This window comes from Lutzomyia longipalpis, chromosome 1, assembly GCF_024334085.1.
Source record: "Lutzomyia longipalpis isolate SR_M1_2022 chromosome 1, ASM2433408v1".
Classification (NCBI taxonomy): Eukaryota; Metazoa; Arthropoda; class Insecta; order Diptera; family Psychodidae; genus Lutzomyia; species Lutzomyia longipalpis.
The window spans coordinates 31,940,163-31,961,139 of record NC_074707.1 but is presented as its reverse complement, the minus strand read 5'-3'; the positions used below and the strand labels follow the sequence as shown (position 1 = coordinate 31,961,139).

At 34.9% G+C, this 20,977-nt stretch overlaps 3 protein-coding genes across 8 annotated transcripts in view; 2 read left to right on the top strand and 1 right to left on the bottom strand.

Moving 5' to 3' along the window:
- The window catches only part of LOC129786110 (replication factor C subunit 4), a 635,780-nt gene that overhangs the window by 48,800 nt on the left and 566,003 nt on the right, over positions 1-20,977 (top strand). The gene's annotated exons all lie outside the window — the stretch shown is intronic.
- Positions 1-20,977, top strand: part of LOC129785980 (extended synaptotagmin-2) — a 633,447-nt gene that overhangs the window by 46,467 nt on the left and 566,003 nt on the right. The gene's annotated exons all lie outside the window — the stretch shown is intronic.
- LOC129785976 (early growth response protein 1) overlaps positions 8,220-20,977 on the bottom strand; it is a 30,282-nt gene continuing 17,524 nt past the window's right edge. For 3 of the 4 annotated variants that reach the window (XM_055820699.1, XM_055820698.1, XM_055820701.1), the window contains 2 exons: positions 15,270-15,842; positions 8,220-12,435 (listed from right to left, as the gene is read on the bottom strand). In XM_055820699.1, coding sequence (XP_055676674.1) covers positions 10,793-12,435; positions 15,270-15,842 — 2,216 coding nt within the window. In that variant the 3' untranslated portion in view covers positions 8,220-10,792. The remainder of the gene's footprint in view (positions 12,436-15,269; positions 15,843-20,977) is intronic. The other variant, XM_055820700.1, reaches the window with a different exon arrangement.

The following is a 20,977-nucleotide window of genomic DNA, read 5'->3' as shown; positions in this document are numbered from 1 at the left end:
GGAAATTTATTGCACTCAAAATTCACTCATTAGAATAAATTATGAATGTGTGAAAATTAATCCAACAAAATTATCTTTGTCCTCATGAATTATCATTTAATTAAATATTTTTGAATATCAATAGTTGATACAAGAATTTCTTTCAGAGTCTTTCAAATAAACCAGAAGCTTTTAAACAAAAAAAAACCCCAAAAATTCTTTGGATGAAAGATATTTCATTCACTTTATTCATAAACTTTTTTCTTAAAAAATTCGAGAAAAGGCTAATTCGGCCAATAAAATTCATGATCTCTTAAGGGTTTACTTGCACCAAGAATGAAAGATGATACAAGTGAAACCAAATAAAGAAATCTCAAATAAATTGCATTTTAATATATACAAAAATTACATAATTTTATCAACGAGATTGTTTTTATATTTTCATCGGGTCCATTTAAGTAGGAAAGCATCGCCTGAATATAGCATCCACTTTATTTTATTGCATTGAAACGACCCGTATCGATTCCGAACTTTATTCAACGATGGAATTTTAAGTTTTTCAGCACTTCTGGTAATTTTACTGGACTTTCTGTCAATTCTCAAGTTTCAATTTGACTTTATGTGCAAAATTTATCAGGCACTCTAATGGTTCTGACTGATGTTTATTCAGTGTATTCCTCGAATTTCTCAAACAGTACCATTGCTTTTATGCTTTTACGTTTAATATACTTATATCTGTTAGTAGATATGGAAATGAATCTGTCCTTTTCGCAGCCATTATAATGAAGATATTGAAATCTTTTAATATTTCTATCGTGCATGTATTAATAGTCTAACGTCTTTCTATCTTAATTTCCATTTGTATAAAATGCGGATTTTCATGTAAAAGAAAGAGCGCAAATTTGAAAAGAGTATAGAAGAGGGAGGGGGGAGGAATTAATAGAATTTTATTACTACGTGTAATTATAATTATAAAATTTGAGATTGGTTGTGAAGTGCCGGAGGATAAATCTTGCACATGTGTTAAATGATTATTGCGTTAGGTGCTCACAATTTGAGATCATCAGCGGTGGCAGATCGTTCCAGAGGGAATACGGAATGTACCGATGAGGAGTGACAGGTTAAAATAGAATGAAAAAGATGAAATATTTTGCCTCTGGTTTATTTATACCCTTCTCACACCATTGCACAAGGAAATAAATCCGACAGGTAAAGAGTCTCGCGCGATGCAAATCACAACACTCACCTCTGCCGCCATCCGCAGAGCAACCCTGGTCGTTCAGGAGGATCAGCATCTTGTGGAGTTTGCTCACAAGAGTATTGGTGTAAGCATATATTTACTGACCAGCTGATTGTAAATGATCGATTTCCCCGGAGAATTGATGAAATTCTGGGTGTTAGAGGGGCGTAAGGTGTGAGAAGAAGATGAAAAAAGGTGTCCCTGATGAATGTTGAGAAAAATTGTGATGAAAATAAATTATATATACACGAAAACCTGTATGTGTGCAACCGCTTAATTATGGGGTAGTGCTGTGGACTGAATCTGTTGAGTATCTTCTTCATTATGAAATACTCTTTACCTCGCCGGGAGATGCATTTGATACTCGTGTCGTGAATACTGAAAAGGCTCACCGCAGTGCTACTTTTATTTTACAAATAAAAAGTTATTTTAAATATGAAATTAATATAAAAAAATAAAGCAATACAAATGAACGGAAATAATGCCTTAAGGACATAATAGGATGCAAAAGTCAACAAATTTCTTTAGAGCGATGCACTCAACAAAATATAAAATAAATTCCAAAAGAATTTTAGTTAATTAATTGATAATATAAATTTTATTTCTTCTTATGATGAATATAATTTACCTCGAGGTAATTCAAGATAGTATTATGAAAAGTAATATTCATTTAAATCGATCATTATGACTTCTTTTGATTGCTCTCTTTCATATGGAAAGAGTGTCTATTGGGATGAAAATCGACCATGGGCGAAATGTATGTAATGTAGAAGAAATATGGAGAAGAGTGCAGATATATTAAAATATGCAAAATAGTTGTTAAACACCGGTTCATGAACAGATAGTTGCGTTTTACATCATGTTTGTGTTATTTAATAATAATACCACTTAATACACAGCACACCGCCTTTTATATAAACAGGAGAGAAAAACGTGAGTGCGGTCAGGAATCAATTCCTGATTACTAAAATTAATTGCTATGATGCTTAAGCACTACGATCACTTATTATGAACAAATTAATGTTTCAGTGTGATAAACAAGAATGTAAATAGGAAATTTAGTATTTCTCGCAAACGCATGACTAGAATACTTCTTACCTCGTCTTTACCTCTTTTCTTCTTAATTATGATTCCCCGCAGACGAAATGTTGTATGATGGTGTGTAATGTTTGAAATGCCAGCACCGACTACTGAAAGATCATGATCACTTCTATATTATATATTTTATGCACCACTTCAATTTTAATTCAGTGACACTCTGTAAAATGGTCATGATATGATCTTAGCTTCATCATTTCTCAGTTTCACTCGATGCTACATTTATATATATTTTCTTTGCTGGAGTGTTGTGAATTAATTGAAAATAAATGATTTCAGTGACAAAAATTGACACACCCTAATGTGTCAGAAGGTGGTACTCTTCTATTTGTTATAACCGTGGCAAGTTTAATAATATTCTGCGCAGAGGAAGTCTTCAATCACACCTGGAATTCCCTCTTCTTTCACTCTCGCTCTGGATGACTTTTTTTTCTCTTAACTTTAACTACCATTCTTCACACTCATCCTCCCAGAAATGTTTGGAAATGCTATAAAAGCAGAGAAGCAGGGGGTAGACAAAGCCCTTTTTTACCCGAACACAGCAAATAATGGCGGACGGTTTGCAAAGAAATTAAAGGAAGAAAATGACGTCACTTTATTTCGAAAAAGTGCATCAAAATTTTTGAAATCAGTTTTAGTGCATTAATCTTCGTGAGACACCCCTCAAAAGCTATCAATCGATAGAATATTAAATTATCTATCCAGTGGTGGTGGATTTTTTCAGATTGAAGCATTTTCCTGGGTGTCTCAGCGAGTGAGCAGTGAATTCCTATGGAAATAGAGTTTTTGTCTACCCCCTGCAGAGAAGAAATGAATGGCACATCAGAGCCAGAAAATAAATAGTGTGATCGCCTTTTAATACTTCCCAAAATGAACACACCATAAACATAAAATTTATGCACATTTATCAGAGCCGACACTATATGCTTTACAATTAAAAATGTTACCTCATTAAAATTTATGCGAAGGATATTTTGTGAAACAATGTACGAAAATATTGAACATGATCATGCTGAAGATCCCATCCGGATACCCATTGGCTTTTTGAAGCAGTGGCACATCAAAACATTAAATTAATATAAAGAAAATCTCAGCACGGATTAAGAGTGAGTCTGATGATGCTATATGGAAGAATTAAAATGTTTGTTTCATTCTTTTATCCAAAAGCATCGATGGTGAGGGAGAACCAATGGCATTGGGCGATTTATCGATTTTTCAATTCAATAACAAGAATTGATGATCCTCGTTTATGTACTGATATGTTTTGTGATCGTCGCCGTCGTATTTTTGTAATTTATTTCACTTTTCAACTTCACAAATTCAATTCGAGAATTTTTCTTCCGAAATATTTCATTCTGTAGCCTGGTGCTTTGATGTGTGTTACCCAAAATGTAGAACGAATAATATATTATATATACATATTCAAATGAGAATTTTGTCTTTTCTGCTCTTTAAAAAAATCACCAAGAAGAGATCGAAGAGATATTGTAAACACACAGAGACTGGTCAAAATAATAATTTAATTTGAACAAAAGTGTATGTTATTCCTTGGAATGTAGATAGGTATCAAATTGACAAATAAGGGATGGTCACGTTATTTTGGAAACTCTACAGGAACAAAATGGCCAAAATGTGAGAATTTCAAATAAATTTTTTGAGCACAAAAATTTATTTTCTAAATCAAAAATACTGAATTCTTATCAGTATTTGGCCATTTAACAAGAGTGCAAGCAGATTTCAAAATTTTGGTTTAAAAATTGGCTTGAAAATCGCTCTTGAAAGTCTCCGAGTTTCCAAAATAACGTGACCATCCCTTATTTTAACAAGCGCTTTCTGCCAATATGCTCATATATATTAGGGGATACCAGAGCTTTTTTAAGTTAAATTATAGAATTTCTAACAAATCAGTCCTTTAAAAAATTCTCTAAATTTTCTTTCAATCGGATTTATGAGTTTAAAAGCCTTAAAAGCTTAATTTCGACTACTACCTGTTAAATAAAATACTTATCAAAACAGCATAGCTTGTTTTTATAGTCAATTTGTTGCACATAATTCGCTTTATTACATATTTCGAGTATTTCGACAACTATTAAAAGTCGAAGGCTACGCATTTATTTATATAATATATAAGGAATGGAATTTACTAATGCACTTTTATCCTCTTTTACCTCTAATTGATACTCTCATCGGATAAAATATTACAAATTCATTGTTCGCAAAATGCAATGCACAGTGCTGTCGTGGTTCAGTGTTGGATTCCATTGAAGTAAGTACTTTATTGGTTGAATAGTTAAAATATTTCCCTGGCATGGTCTCACAGATAACATATTTTATTCATGTTAATTGAGTTTTATTATAAAATAACCTGAATAGCCGAACGAGGAGATAAAAGAACAGTAAAACTTTAAAATTGCTTTGTATCTAAATTATCAACTGGAAGAGTCCTTAGCGTGTGCATGCATTGAGATGTGCTTTCATTTATTTATTTTTTTTATTCTTATGCGTCTTTCGAAGCCAATACTTGCTGTGACTGGAAGATGGAACTCTCGGGGTGATATAAATAAATGAATTAGCATAATTTCCATACGTGTAGGGGTGTGAGGTGCTCACCATATCGCGCCAACAATGTTTCAAATGCTAACCTTGTTGCCTGCCTCTCTTCTTCTATACGGCGAATTGGGCGGGATGGGACACCATGAAGAAGACTATGTACGACCGCGTGCGATTTATGCCCTCGCCGAGTGAGTCTCTTGTATCCAAATGGAGAGTGCATAAGGCACACATGGAATTCCGTGTGATCTGCTCGGGAATCGCGCAATATTGCGACCACCGGACTCTTGTCAGGCTCAGCATTGCCAATGTCTAAATTGCATATATCCATCTCTCAGGGCTCTTCGTGTCTGAGACTGAATGCACGTGAAATGGAGGTAGTCAGAAAACAGCAAATAAAGTCATCGGAGATTGAAGAAACAAATCCACGGCAATCAGTTCTCATTAACACGAATTTCTTTCATTGCAGATTGACGCTAAATTGCTGTGTGCAGACTCCCTCACAGCGCAACATAAAATCCATTCCTCTTCCTGTCCTTGTGCTTCCCAAACTCACACCGCGTGGTGGATCGGATCGACACGAATGCGATGTCTTCTATCTTGGGGACTGTCTTAAAATTAAAATAAGCACAGATTCAACAAAAAAGCCTTGTATACAAGTTCATTAATGAAATTCACTTATCCGGTTCTTGGTGGTGCCTGATGCTCATGGAGACTTTACAGAGATATACCTACTCAAGCTATTTTGCTTCTTTTGCCATTGATGGGCAAAAGGGGAAATTCAACACGAAGGATTAAATTTGGAATTTCATTGAGCACCTCCATCATCAAACACAGGTATAGAGCCAGAGCACACACACACATATCACATAGCACTGGGACTCATTTAAATTTAATCAATGAATAGTAATGAGAAGAACTCCACCTGAGGAATGAGCTCTTCAGCATGGAGAGAGAATGATCGTCGTCTTCTTCCCTCGCGACTATACAGAACATGATATTGTTGTATGAAAATCACCGAAGATCACTCATTTAATTAATCGTGATGGTGCGATGTGGAAAGAAAATAGTGGACTAATTAACTCAACGGAATTATTGAAAGTCATTGATCGGAGTTGATAGTTTTTTTGTCCATGGCTCAAAGAATTTTACTAAAAAAAATCCAATAAAACGTCTTAAGGATTTTTTTTTCAAAAAGATGAGTCAATGATGGAAATATTGTGTTGATATATTATTTTTTTTAACTGTGATTATTTTTTAAATATATAAATACTTTATTGATCAGTGAAAATAAATATACCTACCTCTAATTTATTTGCATTTTATCATACGTCACATCATTGAAATGCAAATTTTCTTAAGGTACTCTCTCCACGAGGCACTCTGCACCGTGCTGTGGTGCATGTTTCGTGCTTAAATGTCCACAAAACCAATAATAAAGTACATTGAACATAAAAAGCTCGCAAGATGAGTGGTGAAAAAAAAGACATTGAGGACTATCGTAAAATAAAAATAATGTACATTTTTTTTCACATAACTCCATTTGATAAATATTACACGACTCCAATAAAATGATCCTTGCTTGTATGTAGTGTTGAACAATAAACAAAAAGATTATTCTAAAAAAAACTTATGAGATAGTGAAGAAAAAACACATAGCTAATTTATGCTTAATTTGCAGATTAACAAGAAGATTTAGAGAGATCGGAGTGCAATCTTGGGTACAATGGTCCAAGAAAGAATTTTCAAAAAATCTTGGAAAAGCTCTATACCTACATATACATATCATACAAAGTTTTAAAGCAGAAAACTTTGATGGAATTCTTTAAGTTACAATCTTGTCTCAATCACTACTTATCATCCCCAGTCTCCCTTAGTTTTTATGTAGTTTACAGAGAATTAAATTTATCTTATTACTTTCCAAGTCTTCTTTTTTTTTAAATATAGGTAATAATTATTAGAATGGTTTTATTTTAAAGTCGATTAGAAACAAATATTTGAAGAAAAAAAAATTTTTTCTGGGTTTTTAAATAGAATTTTTGTCATTGATTCTCCTTTCGTGTGCAGATGGCAAAAGCTGTCGAGATCAATCGTGATGCGATAATCACCCTCAACAACTTTCTGCACAACACTAAAAGAACACGTTTCTTGTATTTTTTGTCCGGTGACGAAGATCATGTGAAGCTCTTAAAGCCCAATGATATCCAATGCGATAGAGAGGGATGGCTGAGGAGCTCACTAGGTGGGTTAAGGTGTTCCTCTTGCGATACCTCTTCCCATTGAGCACGCGTCTGAATTCGAAATAATAAACGACCGGAAATAGGCAGCATCATCCACATGCGGAGAGAATGTGTCTCTTGATCTCGTCGTTGGATCTCACTCTCTTCACTGTTTGAAAGAGCTCCATCATCAGGAATTGGTGAAGTGAGAATGAAAATGCTATGAATTCCGTTTGAAATTAAAGTATAAAAATGCTAATTAAATTTATATCATGACGCCTTCTTCTTTATGATTGCCCCACGGTGGATAACAGAGAGACATTTGCGGGAAATCGTTTGAATGCCCAAATGTGTGCATCTCTCCATATAATATTAAAATCAATATTTCAGGATCATTCCTCGTATGATTTACGATGTCTTGGCGACAGCTAAACATTGGAGAGTTAAAGTAAAAAGGTTTAAATTGATAAAACCAACTCAAAAAAATACCTATACAAGAGGAGAAGAAGTTATGAGATGAGATGGTTATAAACATGAATGAAAAAACAAGGCGAGGCACTTGGAGTGGCCAACGAAGAATGAATTGCTATATAAATGACAGATTTGGAGATTTTATGTACTTTGTACACAATTCACTGTCTCAACGCACAAAAAAAAAGATGCACAAGAAGGATGTGGGAGACACACCCTTGAAACATCAATTCACTTACCTGGAAGAACCATCGATGCTTTTAGTGGATAAATTTTAAAGAAAGAGAGAGAACGATCATATAAAAATTTCAATTTTTCATTAATTTCTCTTTTATTTTTCTTTAAAAGATTCGCTTTGTTTGTGCCTCATACAAAATGATCGCACATTGATGCTTAATTTTTGTTGAAGATATTGGAAGGATCATTAATTTACAGCTACTGAATGTTTATGTGATTTTTTAAACAGTAAGAAAAATATTTCTCAGTATCATTGAGCAAACAATTCAATTTCGACTAATTGAAAAACGTTGGTACCACCATGATGGATGTATAATTATTTGCTAAGGAGCCTGTGCTGGTTTGGTCCCTGCACTATAACTAAGGTCAGTCAATGAAAATAAATACGAGAAACGAAAATTCGTATCCAAGAAAATAAAACAGTGTTTTTTTTAGTATCAACATTATAATTTATTTACTTGCAATATTTTGATTGTTATGTCATTATTAAATTTAATTAATGTGTAGGTATAATTGTAATTTTAATTATACAATAATTTCTTTTACAATGAATATAATAGTTAAACATCCTGTTCTCTTCACAGAAATATTAAATATTGTACGTTTATATAAATTTTTGTGTATGCTGAAAGATGAACGTGTAGAAGTTTTAAATTCAAAATGAATGGCACAATAATTCAATTCTTAAATAGTTTCACTCAAATGGCAATGAAATTTTTATAAATAATTTCATTTTTTTGGAACTGATCTTTTTTGTCTTCATTACATTTGTTTCGATTTAATTTTTGTATTTTTTTTTCCGTCAGTTATATTAAGAAAAAAAAAACAATGCCCTCTTATTATTTGTTTTGTTTTTTTGTGAATTTTTTGTGAATTTTTTTTAAGCAATGTTATACAATTTACATTCAATATGTATTTTTTTTATTACCTTGCGTCTATAATATATTATGATTTAAATATTTCAATTACAATATGTAGGCCGATCCGTCGAATATCTCAAAAAAGATGAAAGTTTCATCAACACTGTAAGTTAATAAAATTTTAATCGTCACCACAAATATATACATTATGCAATTGATAGTAAATTCAATTGATTTCAGAGATTTTTTTGCTATTTGTATTTAGTATAGATAGTTTATTTTTATTCCAATTAACTAAAAGAGGAATAATATTGATTATTTTTTTCGAAAAAGGGGTGTGATTTTCTTTATGGAAAATATATGAAAATTGAGGGCACTTTTTATGTACGATTACATTTTTTTTTGCACTGAATTTGTAAGGCCATTTATAACCTGTTTTGCTGAATTTTAATGCACGACAAAATATTGAAGAGAATGAATAAAATTGAAATGTGTTTTTAACGTGTAAGAAACAAGAAGAGATTTAAATTTTTATTCACAATTTATTTTATTTTATTTATGGAATGTAAAAAGACTGAGGTTATGTGTTTATTATTTTTTTTATTATGTTAAATATGTATTTCTACGTATTATCTCTCATTTTAGCATTTATCTGCCAATATTGTTTCAGTTTTTTTTTGTAATTTAGGATTTTTTTTAATTTCCACATTTTTTGGAAACATTCCGATTTAGATACTGATGTTTTTGGCAATTTACCTTAATTTTCCTTTTTTTTCTTCCAGCTTTTCGTCTCTCGATGACCGCTCTCACCTTTTGTTTTAAACCATTTTATGATTTTCTAGAATCTAATATTAATTAAAGCCATTGTTAATTTTGTCTGTTTAATTCAATATTAGTTTTTTCGATTTTTTTTTCTTTCTTCATGTTTCTTTTTTTTTTAATTAAATATTTTTTTCATCATAGTTATGTAATATAATTATGTGATGTTAAATTACACAGATTAATAACATTTTTTAAAATTAAATAACGTTATCCTTATACGGCCCTAAATTTACAAATCTATTCAATTTTGGAAATTGATCTATCTAAATACGATAGTCATGCGAGAGATGAGATTAATGTAAAAAGGTGACAGAAATTCTCATAGAAAATGTATACATATAGGCCTTTTCTTGGCATTGTGTCAAAAAAAGATAAGAAGGATATCTTTTGTAAAAAAATGGCATATTTTGAATAATTATTCATTTCATTATTGCAACTGATCTCTTGTTGGATAAAACATTGAAATTCGAAGAACAAAGATTGCACATATTGAAAGTTTTCAATTTATGTATTTTTTTTTAAACAAGTAAAATAGAAACACTTGACGAGATAAAAATTAATTTATCGAAGAAATTTTTCAATTTTTTCCATGATTTTTGTTTTGCTTGAACGCTTTAATGGCGTATCAGAAAATTCTCTTTGCAAGAGTTTGTGTAATTTTCTTTCATTTTTTTTTAATAATGAATTCATTATTTACAAATTTAATATTTTAAATTAAAGTCTATTATTTGAGATCACAGTAGTTGAGATAAAACATCTATTATTTTACGTAATCAGCTATAATTTAATGTCGTTTTTTTGTTTAAAATGTATTTTATCTAATCATATAATTCATAGAGAGTTGATCGATCATCGATCAATATCACGCGAAAAACAGATTTCCACCAATCACATTTTCTTAATTTTTTTTCTTTAATAATTACTAACATCTTGCGTATTTTTACCAATTTTCTCTTTTTTTTTTAAACACATTGACACAACATAGATTTCATTATATGTTTTCTTAGGAGAGAAACACCACATTTAATGTTGGATTTATACTGTGCAATGGTTTTAACACTGTGTCGAAACTACTGCAGAAAAAAAAGGATAACTAGCGGTTGATCGTCCCCGGATATTGGGAGTGTGGACAATGGGGCAAGGGTGAGTTGATTCTCACTCACCAGATCCAGTGTCTGGGGATCGACGACGCTGAAATCACCGAGATCTAGATCGTCCTCATCGACGTCATCGGCGATGTCCTCAATTTGTGACAAGTGCTGTGCTGTGAGTGTGTCATCCGTGATTCGCATGCTATCGATCGATGATGCATCGGCCTACAAGGCTGTCGTGGAGGATGTTGCAATGATCGGGATCATATCATCGTGCAGCATATGGTGTGCCGTGTGCTGCTGCGGTGGCGGATGGTGGTGGTGACTGGGCGCAACTACGGACGGTGGTTGTACACTGGATTGATTCTGTTGCATCTTGCTTTCCTTCTTGATGCGCTGCTTCAAGTGAACTTTGGCATGACGCTTCTTCTCATCCGATCGAGCAAATTTCCGTCCACACACATCGCACGAGAATGGCTTTTCACCTGTATGTGTCCGTATATGCGTTGTTAGGTGATCCGATCGTGAAAACGATCGCATGCATATGCGACACTGGAAGGGCTTCTGTCCGGTGTGGATTCGAATGTGGCGGGTAAGTTCGTCTGATCGCGAGAAGCGGCGATCGCAGTTCTCCACAGGACAGGCATACGGTCGCTCATGAACGGGCGTTTTACTTGGCCTGTTGGGGTACTTGCGCGGCTTTACGGGAACTAATTTCAGCGGAATGGGACTCTGCTGGTATACTTGCGAAAGGATTTCATGTCCCTTGCTCGTCGATGGGTTGTACTCGGCCAATTGGACTGGATACTGAGTTTGCGGTGGTTGTTGACCCTGCATTTGCTGGTGCTGCTGACTCGAATCACTTGAGCAGGTATTTGTCGACACGAAAGCCTCCTGTTTGGGTACCAGCACTGACGATGAGGAGGATGACGGACCAGGGCCCACGAGCGATTGCTGAGGACTTCCATACTCAACTGGAGAGTCGAGCCACTGGTACTTGGGCGTCGATACACCAAGACCTTGGCCACGTGAATACTGATGCATGTCCCCAGCTGAACTTTGAATATCCAGTGAGGAGAGGGATGTTGGCACACAACTGCTGTAATTTGGCGGTTGCTTCAGAATTATTCCAGAGCAATCCATGTTGAGTCCAAGAAGTTCAACATGCTGGTGGGGTCGATCGTCACCACCGTAAGCGTGATGGTGGGGTGATGGACTTTGGGTGGTACCCTGGTTACTATAGTGTGTTTGGGTTGTATTGCCAGACTGTGGGCCGGGGCCTAGGAGGCTGAACATTGGTGGTTGAAAGAGGGTCTTGTCGGGACTGGGGAGCCCCCAGCTGCCGAGACCTGCGGACGGGGGTGACATCTGACCCGGCATTACGGTGAGTTGTGGGGAACCCAGCTGGGCTGTGGTGAGACCCATGTTTGGACTGCCGGTAGCTGTGAAAATGCCACGATATGAAATTTTGCCCGCAGACTGTGGATTTTGGTGGTGGTTGTGGTGTTGATGGAGGGCGGACGTATTTGAATTCGATACAGATGACGGAGATTGATGTTGTTGTGTATGATGACTGTGGTGTTGATGGTGACTGTTATGTTGATTGTTTAACGTATTGTGTTGTGTATCGTGGCTATTGTGTTGTTGATGGTGTGGGTGGTGTTGTTGCTGTTGTGCTGCATTTTGGTGATTCTGATGATGATGGTGATGATGATGGGGATACATGGTAGCACTACTGGTATTACTTGTCTCCTCCTTGATGATTGATGACGGACTACTACGTTCCTCCTTCAGTGGGCTGCACAAACTACCACACGGACTGGATGTACTCTGTGGCTCCAGTGACAAATCTTCGGATTCAATAGAACCTGCAACGATAAAGCAACACCAAAATCCCCTTAACACAGTGGAGCCACTGACGCAGACTCTGTGAAATTCACATGAATGCATGTCGCCTTGCATTACTCACTATCAACTCAAATCCCGCTCAATTCCATTTATGATTAATTTCTCAATTTCACTAAAATACTACAATACAAGTATTTGCCACCCATTTGCAATATGCAGCATAGTTAGTTTAGTAGATAAATATATATTTTTGCATTTACATGGTTCCCGCCTGACTGCTCAGCTCATATCGTTAGAAACTATAGCCCTGCATCATAAATTAAAATTTCTACCATGGCAAGCAAAAGTGATAAACAGTAACTAAATCTTAAGTGGTGTAATTATCATTTCTGCATTTGCTAGAAATATTCAATGTAGGTATAATTGAATTGACTCGTTGACAACGCGATAAATTCCATTTTACATTTTGAGCCACAGTCCATCTTACTCTCCACGTTGGTGTGCTGCTTTTATTCCTCAATCATCTGACACTGGATGACGAGGAGCTAATAGACGGGTAAGAGGCATGAAGAAAAATTTCTGTTTATTTTGATTTCTTCCACAGACAACGTTTTTTTTCTTCCTCTTTAGCCAACACTGACCATAATTTGTTTTTCTGTTTATACAAATATCAAACTAATACACCGGGCAAGAAGTGTATGTATATAATTATGTATTTATGATGGATTTTACTATTTACCAACTAGTGGTTTTGGCTACAACGGAAGCTGCTTAGCACTACTTCTATACATACAATTTATATGTATAGTATATAATATGTGTTTTCAATTGCTGAATTGTGATATCGCGCAAAGGAGACTGAGAAATGGAATTCTTTGCTTCGAGATAAAATTTTATCAATGTTGAAGTCATGCTTTCTTAGAACTGTAGAAGGAATGAATATAATTTTATGGTGTCAGCGAAATATGCTCAAATGTCTACAGCACATTTTGGGCATTCAACGTTCTTTTGGCAGCGAACGTCTTTTGGTACTTCCTTTTTCGACACACCCCCTGAAAGTAATCAAGACAGTATCGACGTCCAAAGGACTCGCGTGCCCGCCAAATCTTACAAATCATTGGCCCATGAGTGCGAAGTGGGCGCATCCCAAAGAGCTCACAGAGGCTCTTTCTTGATCAGCGTTGTAATAACTTTGGTCGGTTCATGAGGCTTTGGTATGCGAAAAAAGGATAAATATATATTACAGAAAGGACTCTCTACCATTCAACACACCGTGTGCGTAGCAACCGGCTGGAATTTAAGGCATTCACCGGCGTTTCCATCCTTGGCTGCCATCATGAATTGAGACACTGCGGGGGTGTCTTATATATGTATGTATATCTCTATAACACGAAGACCTTGAAAAAGACATGAAGGAATGATGAACTCGGCTTCTGATTTACTGATTTTGGCTCCATGTCAACGAGTCATTTACCTTTTATATTCCTACTACCGCCTGTTATTCTTGTGTACAATGCTAATTGCTATTTTCTCCCATTTCTTCATCGCACTCTCCACATTTTTGTTGCTACATCCCAAAAATTTTCAATGTAGAAAAGCCATCTCTCTACATAAACAAATATTATACCCATCATATATTGGCTCTATGATCCCATTGTAACTTCAGTAAAAGTTATCTCGGAAATTTGGAGCAATATTTCTGATGTATTTAATAAGGCAGAAGAATAAGAGAGATTAATTGTGGCATGATCTATCTCTGCGAATGGTAATTGCCAAAAAGCTTCCAAAAATGCACAAAATGGAAGAGTCACCAATTGGAGCGACAATATCAGTAGCTCAATCCCACACAAATTATCCGCTCTTGTCTCCATTCTCTTGGATGAAGGGGAACTTTTAATTTAATAGTTGCCAATTTTTCATTTTATTTTATATTGTATCCTCTATATTTGAACCTATAAATCTGCCAGAAATTGAGGCACATGACGCTACACATTGTTCAAGTTAAGTTTTGCATAGTTATGTCTGCCAATAGCAATGGGACTATAGAAATAATACAGAAAGATTCTGAAATTTTCAATAAATTATACATTTTGCATTATCATTTATTTACTTTGTAATTGAGAAATCTTTGTAATATAAGAAGATAAAAATCCCAGACTTGTTTGCTTCCTTTATTTAAAAGAAATCTCATAACTAATATATAGGAAATTCTGTGAAATTATTCATTGCAAAATAAATAAGATATAAATCCTATTTTGAGGAAGCTGCATAATAAAGTGCAGTAGAAACATTACAATTTGCCTCATTTATTTTATTTATTGGTGGTTTTTGTTTTAATTCTTGACTAATGTCTTTATCATATTTAATTTTTATCCAAAGTTGTTTTTCGTGTAAATTTCTTGTGTGGTTTTAATTAGCAAAACCATAGGTAGCATTTTCTAGAAAAAATTAACTAAAAGTTTTAAGTGCAACCTTCAGTCTTCATACGATTTTTTATTTAGACGGTTTCAATCATAACTTTATATTTAATAATGATAAATAATGTGTAATATTTTTCAAAAGATTTTAACACTAAAAAAATGTAAAAAAAAAATAAGGAATATATTGGAAAAATATAAAAACACTTCTAAGACATATTTTCAAGGACTTATTCTTTTAAAATTGAAAAAAAGGTGTTTAAATATTCATTTTTTTAAGAGTGGTATAGAAAACTGATAAATTAAAGTTTGAATTTAAGAGCGGGTTTGTATTTAAATTACTTTATAGTGAGCTGAATTTTAATAATAATGATATTGTGGGAGTAAGTTCTTTGTAACAATCGAAATGAGAAAAGAAAAAAATTAAAGTGACTTACCGGTAATTGGCGGTGGTTCAACGACAGTGGCAGGTCCGAAGAATGATGGGATGTCGCCAGAAGTGGTGACAGGTGTATTGAGATCACCCTGTTGGGATTCAGACGTAGCTTGAACGTCCTCGACAACGGATGGCGCCTCGGAGCCCACGGACCCAGTTGCACCGGGTGTGGTAAGGAGACTCAAGTGGGGATGCCCTCCACCACCTGAGCTCACTTGCTGCTGCTGAGCTTCCTGGTGGGGCGATTGCTGCTGCTGGTTGGCGCTGCTGAGATTGTGGTTGATGTTGAGGGTATTGTTGTTGAGATTGCCAGTGGGCCCGTTGCCACAGCTGGTAATTGTGTTGCTATTGCCGGTGGCGGTGCCGTGATGATTGGCTGGGCTGCTGGTGTGGCTGTTGATGCTAGACGAAGTGGTGGTGGCTGACTTGAAAAGGCAAGTGTCGAAGCTGAGCACGTTGAAATGGGCCGCTGCAGCGGATTCAGTTAGCAGGAATGCGTGATGCGATGGCGCAACGAGGGTTTCCAACCCTTCCATGATCATGGCCGTGGCAGGTGGTCCAGGGGCAACGCCACCTACAGCAAAAGAATCACCAAACATACCACAATTTAAATGCCTGTGTAGTCTCCCAAGCAAATTCTCCATTTAGGTATACACACAATAAATGGACAAATCCCCAGCTGAGAGCAGTGAGATGACAATTTATTAATTGTAATTGTGATGCGGTCAAACAATTGACACGACTGACTTTACCAATAAAATTTTCTTGCTATATTCACCAATATATAGGTCATGTGAATCTAATAATTCATTATCAAATTAAAACAAGCGTTTTACAATGGTAAATTGTGTCAGTGTTAGAAGAGGAGTGTTGCTAAAAAAAGAATCCATCTATGGGCAACTTAAATATAGTGAGTTTTTGTACATTTGACGCTACTGTGTAAAAAACGCCGAATCCCACCGCAACTTAAATGCTGTTTAGCGTCAATTAACACTTCTTTGTAATGCATTTAGTATGGATGCCCTCATGGTTAATATTTATCCAACGATTGCACAGCACAGGTACAGCACGGAGGCAAAGAATTCAAAATCAATTGAGACACGTTGTGCATCAAGTTCAAGTGTGAGATCCACCTTGCGCCTGTCGAGTGATATCAACAGGTTGAACTACCGATGCCTCTGGTCGGTGGTGCGTATGTATATACATGAAAATGCCGACGGTATCGTGAAATCATCGGGCGGTGTCACCGCGACGTTGGGGAGAAGCCCAAAATCAATAATCATGACGCAATTGCTACGGCAATCAACTATTTTCGATCCGATAAAATATTGACCATCAGACACTGGGTGCTATTATCTAGGTCTTTAGTTTTGTCGCAATCACTCCAGCTCTTCGCTATTGCTGTGAAAGGCTTTCGCGCCATGTAAATTATCGCGTCCCTTCGCGTGCGTACATAACTAATATCTATGATTGTCGTCACTGCGTCACTATTTTTATCACATTACATTTCAGCTGCACAGAGAGTGTGAAAGAAAAGAAGTAACACACAGAGCTTTGTTGGGGGATGGGGGGACCACAAAAAAAAAACGACGCAACCATGGGACGCACAATCATTTTTTGACGAAAAAGGAAATTATGAATATTGTATACGACTGTAGTGATGTCAAAGTGATGAGGAATAATAAAAAATGAGTGTCTCTAAATTGGACAAATAAATTAACACACCCGAATTGTCGAGTGAAGAGTTGGAAAAAAAGCGCACAAAAGCCACTCATAGCTCCTTTTTCGTCAAAATGTCCAAGAAAACGAGAAAAAAGAGCGGCACCGCCACGAATCACTCTTGTTTATTTCGAAACGATGAGAAAATTTAGCGTCCCAGTAAACAAATGATTGAGCCAATAAAGGTTCAATCACGATTGAATCAATCAGATTGATCTGCGATTGATCAATAATTGATAAATCAATTGAGCCTGTCAATCGATTGATCAATCATTGGTCAATTATTGGTCAATCGCAGATCAATTCCGATTGATCAATAATTGATCATCTATGCGGACCTATATTGAATCAATATTGATACTATCAATATTGAGTCAACTACAACTCAATCAATTATTGATCATGGATTGATCATGGATTGACCAATTATTGTTCTTCAATTTTTTTATCAATCAATTGGTCAATTTATACTCAATTATTGATCAATCCATATTGATAGCATCAATATTAAGTCAATTTTATCTCAATCAAATTGATCATGGATTGATCAGCTGTTGATCAACTATTGACCTCTAAATTTTTCTCAATTTATGCTCAATCCTCGGTCAATCACGAAATTTACGGGCAATCATCCGTCAATCATCAGTCAATTACACAATTTGCGGACAATCATTGGTCAATCTCATAATTTCAATCAATTGTTTGAATATTGACTCAATATTGACACTGCCAATATTCAATCAATCATATTGACTCAATATTGACACTGCCAATATTCAATCAATCTGATTGACTCAATATTGACACTGACAATATTCAATCAATCTGATTGAGTCAATATTGAGTCAATATGATTGATTGAATATTGACAGTGTCAATATTGAGTCAATTTTATCTCAATCAGGATTGATCATAAATTGACCAAGTATTGATCAATTATTGTTTACATAAACCCAACTGCGAAAGAAGCTGATTATTATACATCTTACTTTTAGTATGTACAAAAATTACTCTAAGACCAATGAGACTGTTTTTGACGTGTACTATATGCAATTCAGAGCGTGAGTCTCCCATATAATCCTTTGTGTTACAATAACTAATTAGGGGATTAATTAATTAAGAAAAGATTTATTCAATTACAATTAAGATCCATAGACGATGGCGGGAAACTATGTTTCGAACGAAGGATTTTTTGTTTTACCCAAGTTTTCTTTATAGATTTGGTAATGTAACTTGCATTTGTATAATTTGGCGCATAGAAAAATCTCCCCCTCCCTCCGCTGAGTACACAATCACCCACAATTTTGATTTGGGGATATTCAGCAATCATTAACGCTAATATCTGCGAAAGTTTCTGCCACATGGAGTTTTTATAAGTTTGCTAAAATCGCGAATTAATTTTTGCAATTTTGACTAAAGGTTTTGTATTGACCACACACAAGAAAAATTCCCCTTATTTCCTTGTGTACGACTTTATATGCATAAAACGTATTAATTTAACCCTTTTGTTGATTTAAGATGTCCTTTAGAAGTTATTAAAAATATAAAAATGTTCCATGATAACCTGAAGATGGTTAATCCCCCTTTTCTACTTTAGTTTTGAAGAAAAGGTTTGATCGCGGGTGTGACCGCTTGGCTCAATGGATTTGTTGGTTGAGATGAGAGTTGTGTATTATGTGTCTTTGACTTAATAACACGAGACACACGTTAGAGAGCTGCTTTGGGTTCGCAGTAACTCTGTTAGATTAGATTTGGTGATGTTCATCAAATCTAACTACTCTAAAAGCAGTCGCTATTTCATAGTGACTACCCAAAAAGTGTGACTTGGTTTTGAGTCAAGTAGTGGTTGTGTGTTGAGAAGTTATCTCCATGATCACAATAGTGGTCATGGAGGTATTTTTTTAATCTTTCTCAAATGCTCCCCTTGTTAGGTGCGTAAAATGAGAAAAGATGTATGTGATGCAATAGGGTGTCAAATGTGTGAGCGGTTGCCATACCGTCTCGCACAAAAGACGTATCCCTATCTCGGTTTTTGACCCAATAATGTTATTGAAGCAGTAGTGTAATGATCCACTTTATACGTGGGTCATTATTTTAAAACAGCTAAGTAATGTGTTTGGTTTTTTTTTATTTTTTGCCCAAGTTTTGGCTCCAAGGGCAAAAATTTTTGAAAAATATTTTGGCTCCAATGCCAATTTTTTTTAAAACTCTTATGAAATCGGCTCCAATGCCAAAAATTTTTCAAAAAAAATGTAGCAATGTGTATACATATACACGTCAAAAACGCTCTGTAGATACTTTAATTAAATTTAAGTGTTCACATGATTAGGACTGTGACCAGTATTGCTCCGGCTGCTCTAACATTCATTCTAAAGATGGTTAATCCCTCTTTTCTAATTTAGTTTTAAAGAAAAGGTTTGAAGCAAGATATATGGTTCCTCATAGAATGATGTGAGTTACTAAGTCTTACTATACAAAAAAAGTTGTACAATGTACACATTGAGTTTCGGTAATGCAAAGATGCATGATACTGTGTTTCACAGAGATTTGGTGGAAATGAGAGAATTTGGTGAGTAAGAGAAATATGTGGAGTGGAGTATGAGAGATGGATTTTAATGGCACAAAATAAGAGTAAATATGCGATGATTTACTAAATGAGAGTAACTATGAGATGGTATAGCAATTTATTGCTATTAATGAGTATTTGTTTGAGAGAAATATATTGCAAATGAGCTGGTTGCATTTGATGGTGGTGCATGAATATCCCCATGTTCTATGAACATGGGGATTTTTTTGCTTTTTCTTTAAAATTATTCTTTTTAAGAAAAGCAAAAAGAGAGAAATGGTTTAATCAAGAGGTGTTGTATATAACTATACTGCTTTTAGTAGCTAATCAAGAGGGCAATCAAAAGGACGTTATATTTCATTGATTTGGAATTGACGTTCATGTTGATTTCAGATATTGCATCTGTCAACCTCACTGATACAAAAAGCTTATAAACTAAAAGATGTGTATAGTTGATAGAGTAAAAATAATACACAATTTTTTTAGATTAACTATAAAGCAACTTGTATGTAGCTTTATTTATCTAGAGAAGTATTATAAAGACTCTATGGTGGTTTAAATGGTAAACGGCTTTCGAAAATAGGGTGCCAAATGTGCAAAGCGGCTGCCATACCGTGGTGCGCAAAAGGCATATCCCTATCTCGACATTTTTTCCCCAGAAATGATAAATCATGTAAGAGAGATACATGATAAAAAGCTAAGTAAGATTATGTTGTTGTTTTTTTTTATTTTTTGAAAATTTGCATGGCTCCAAGGATAAAAATTTTCAAAATAATATCCGGCTCCAATGCCATTTTTTTTTAAATTCCATTTTAAGTTGGCTCCAATGCCAAAAATTTTTCAACAAAATAGTAGCTAAGTTTGACGTATATCATATGGCTATTCGAAAAATTTTCAAACTCTTTTGACGTGTATTTAATATTATATATCTTAATATATAAACCTGAAAAGTCTGTCTGTTTGTGGCACATGAACTCCTCCGAAACGGCTATTCATCCTTCTACTAATATACTCCACCCTTTTATAGCTTAAAATGGAGTTTGCTCACACGTGATTAGGGGCTCTGGTTGACTTTGAGAACATACACTACATAAGTTTTACGCCTGATAATTTAAATATCAAACTAAAGTAGATTTTTAATTTAAATCCATGCGCAGAAATAATCGCTTCTCGTCATTTTTTGACAATCAATCGGATTGATTACCTATTGAACGATAATTGACAATCAATCAGATTGATTACAAATTGAACGATAATTGTAAATCAATCGGATTGATTACCTATTGAACGATAATTGACAATCAATCGGATTGATTACCTATTGAGCGATAATTGAAAATCAATCGGATTAATTACCTATTGAGCGATAATTGTCTATCAATCGGATTGATTACCTATTGAGCGATAATTGTATATCAATCGGA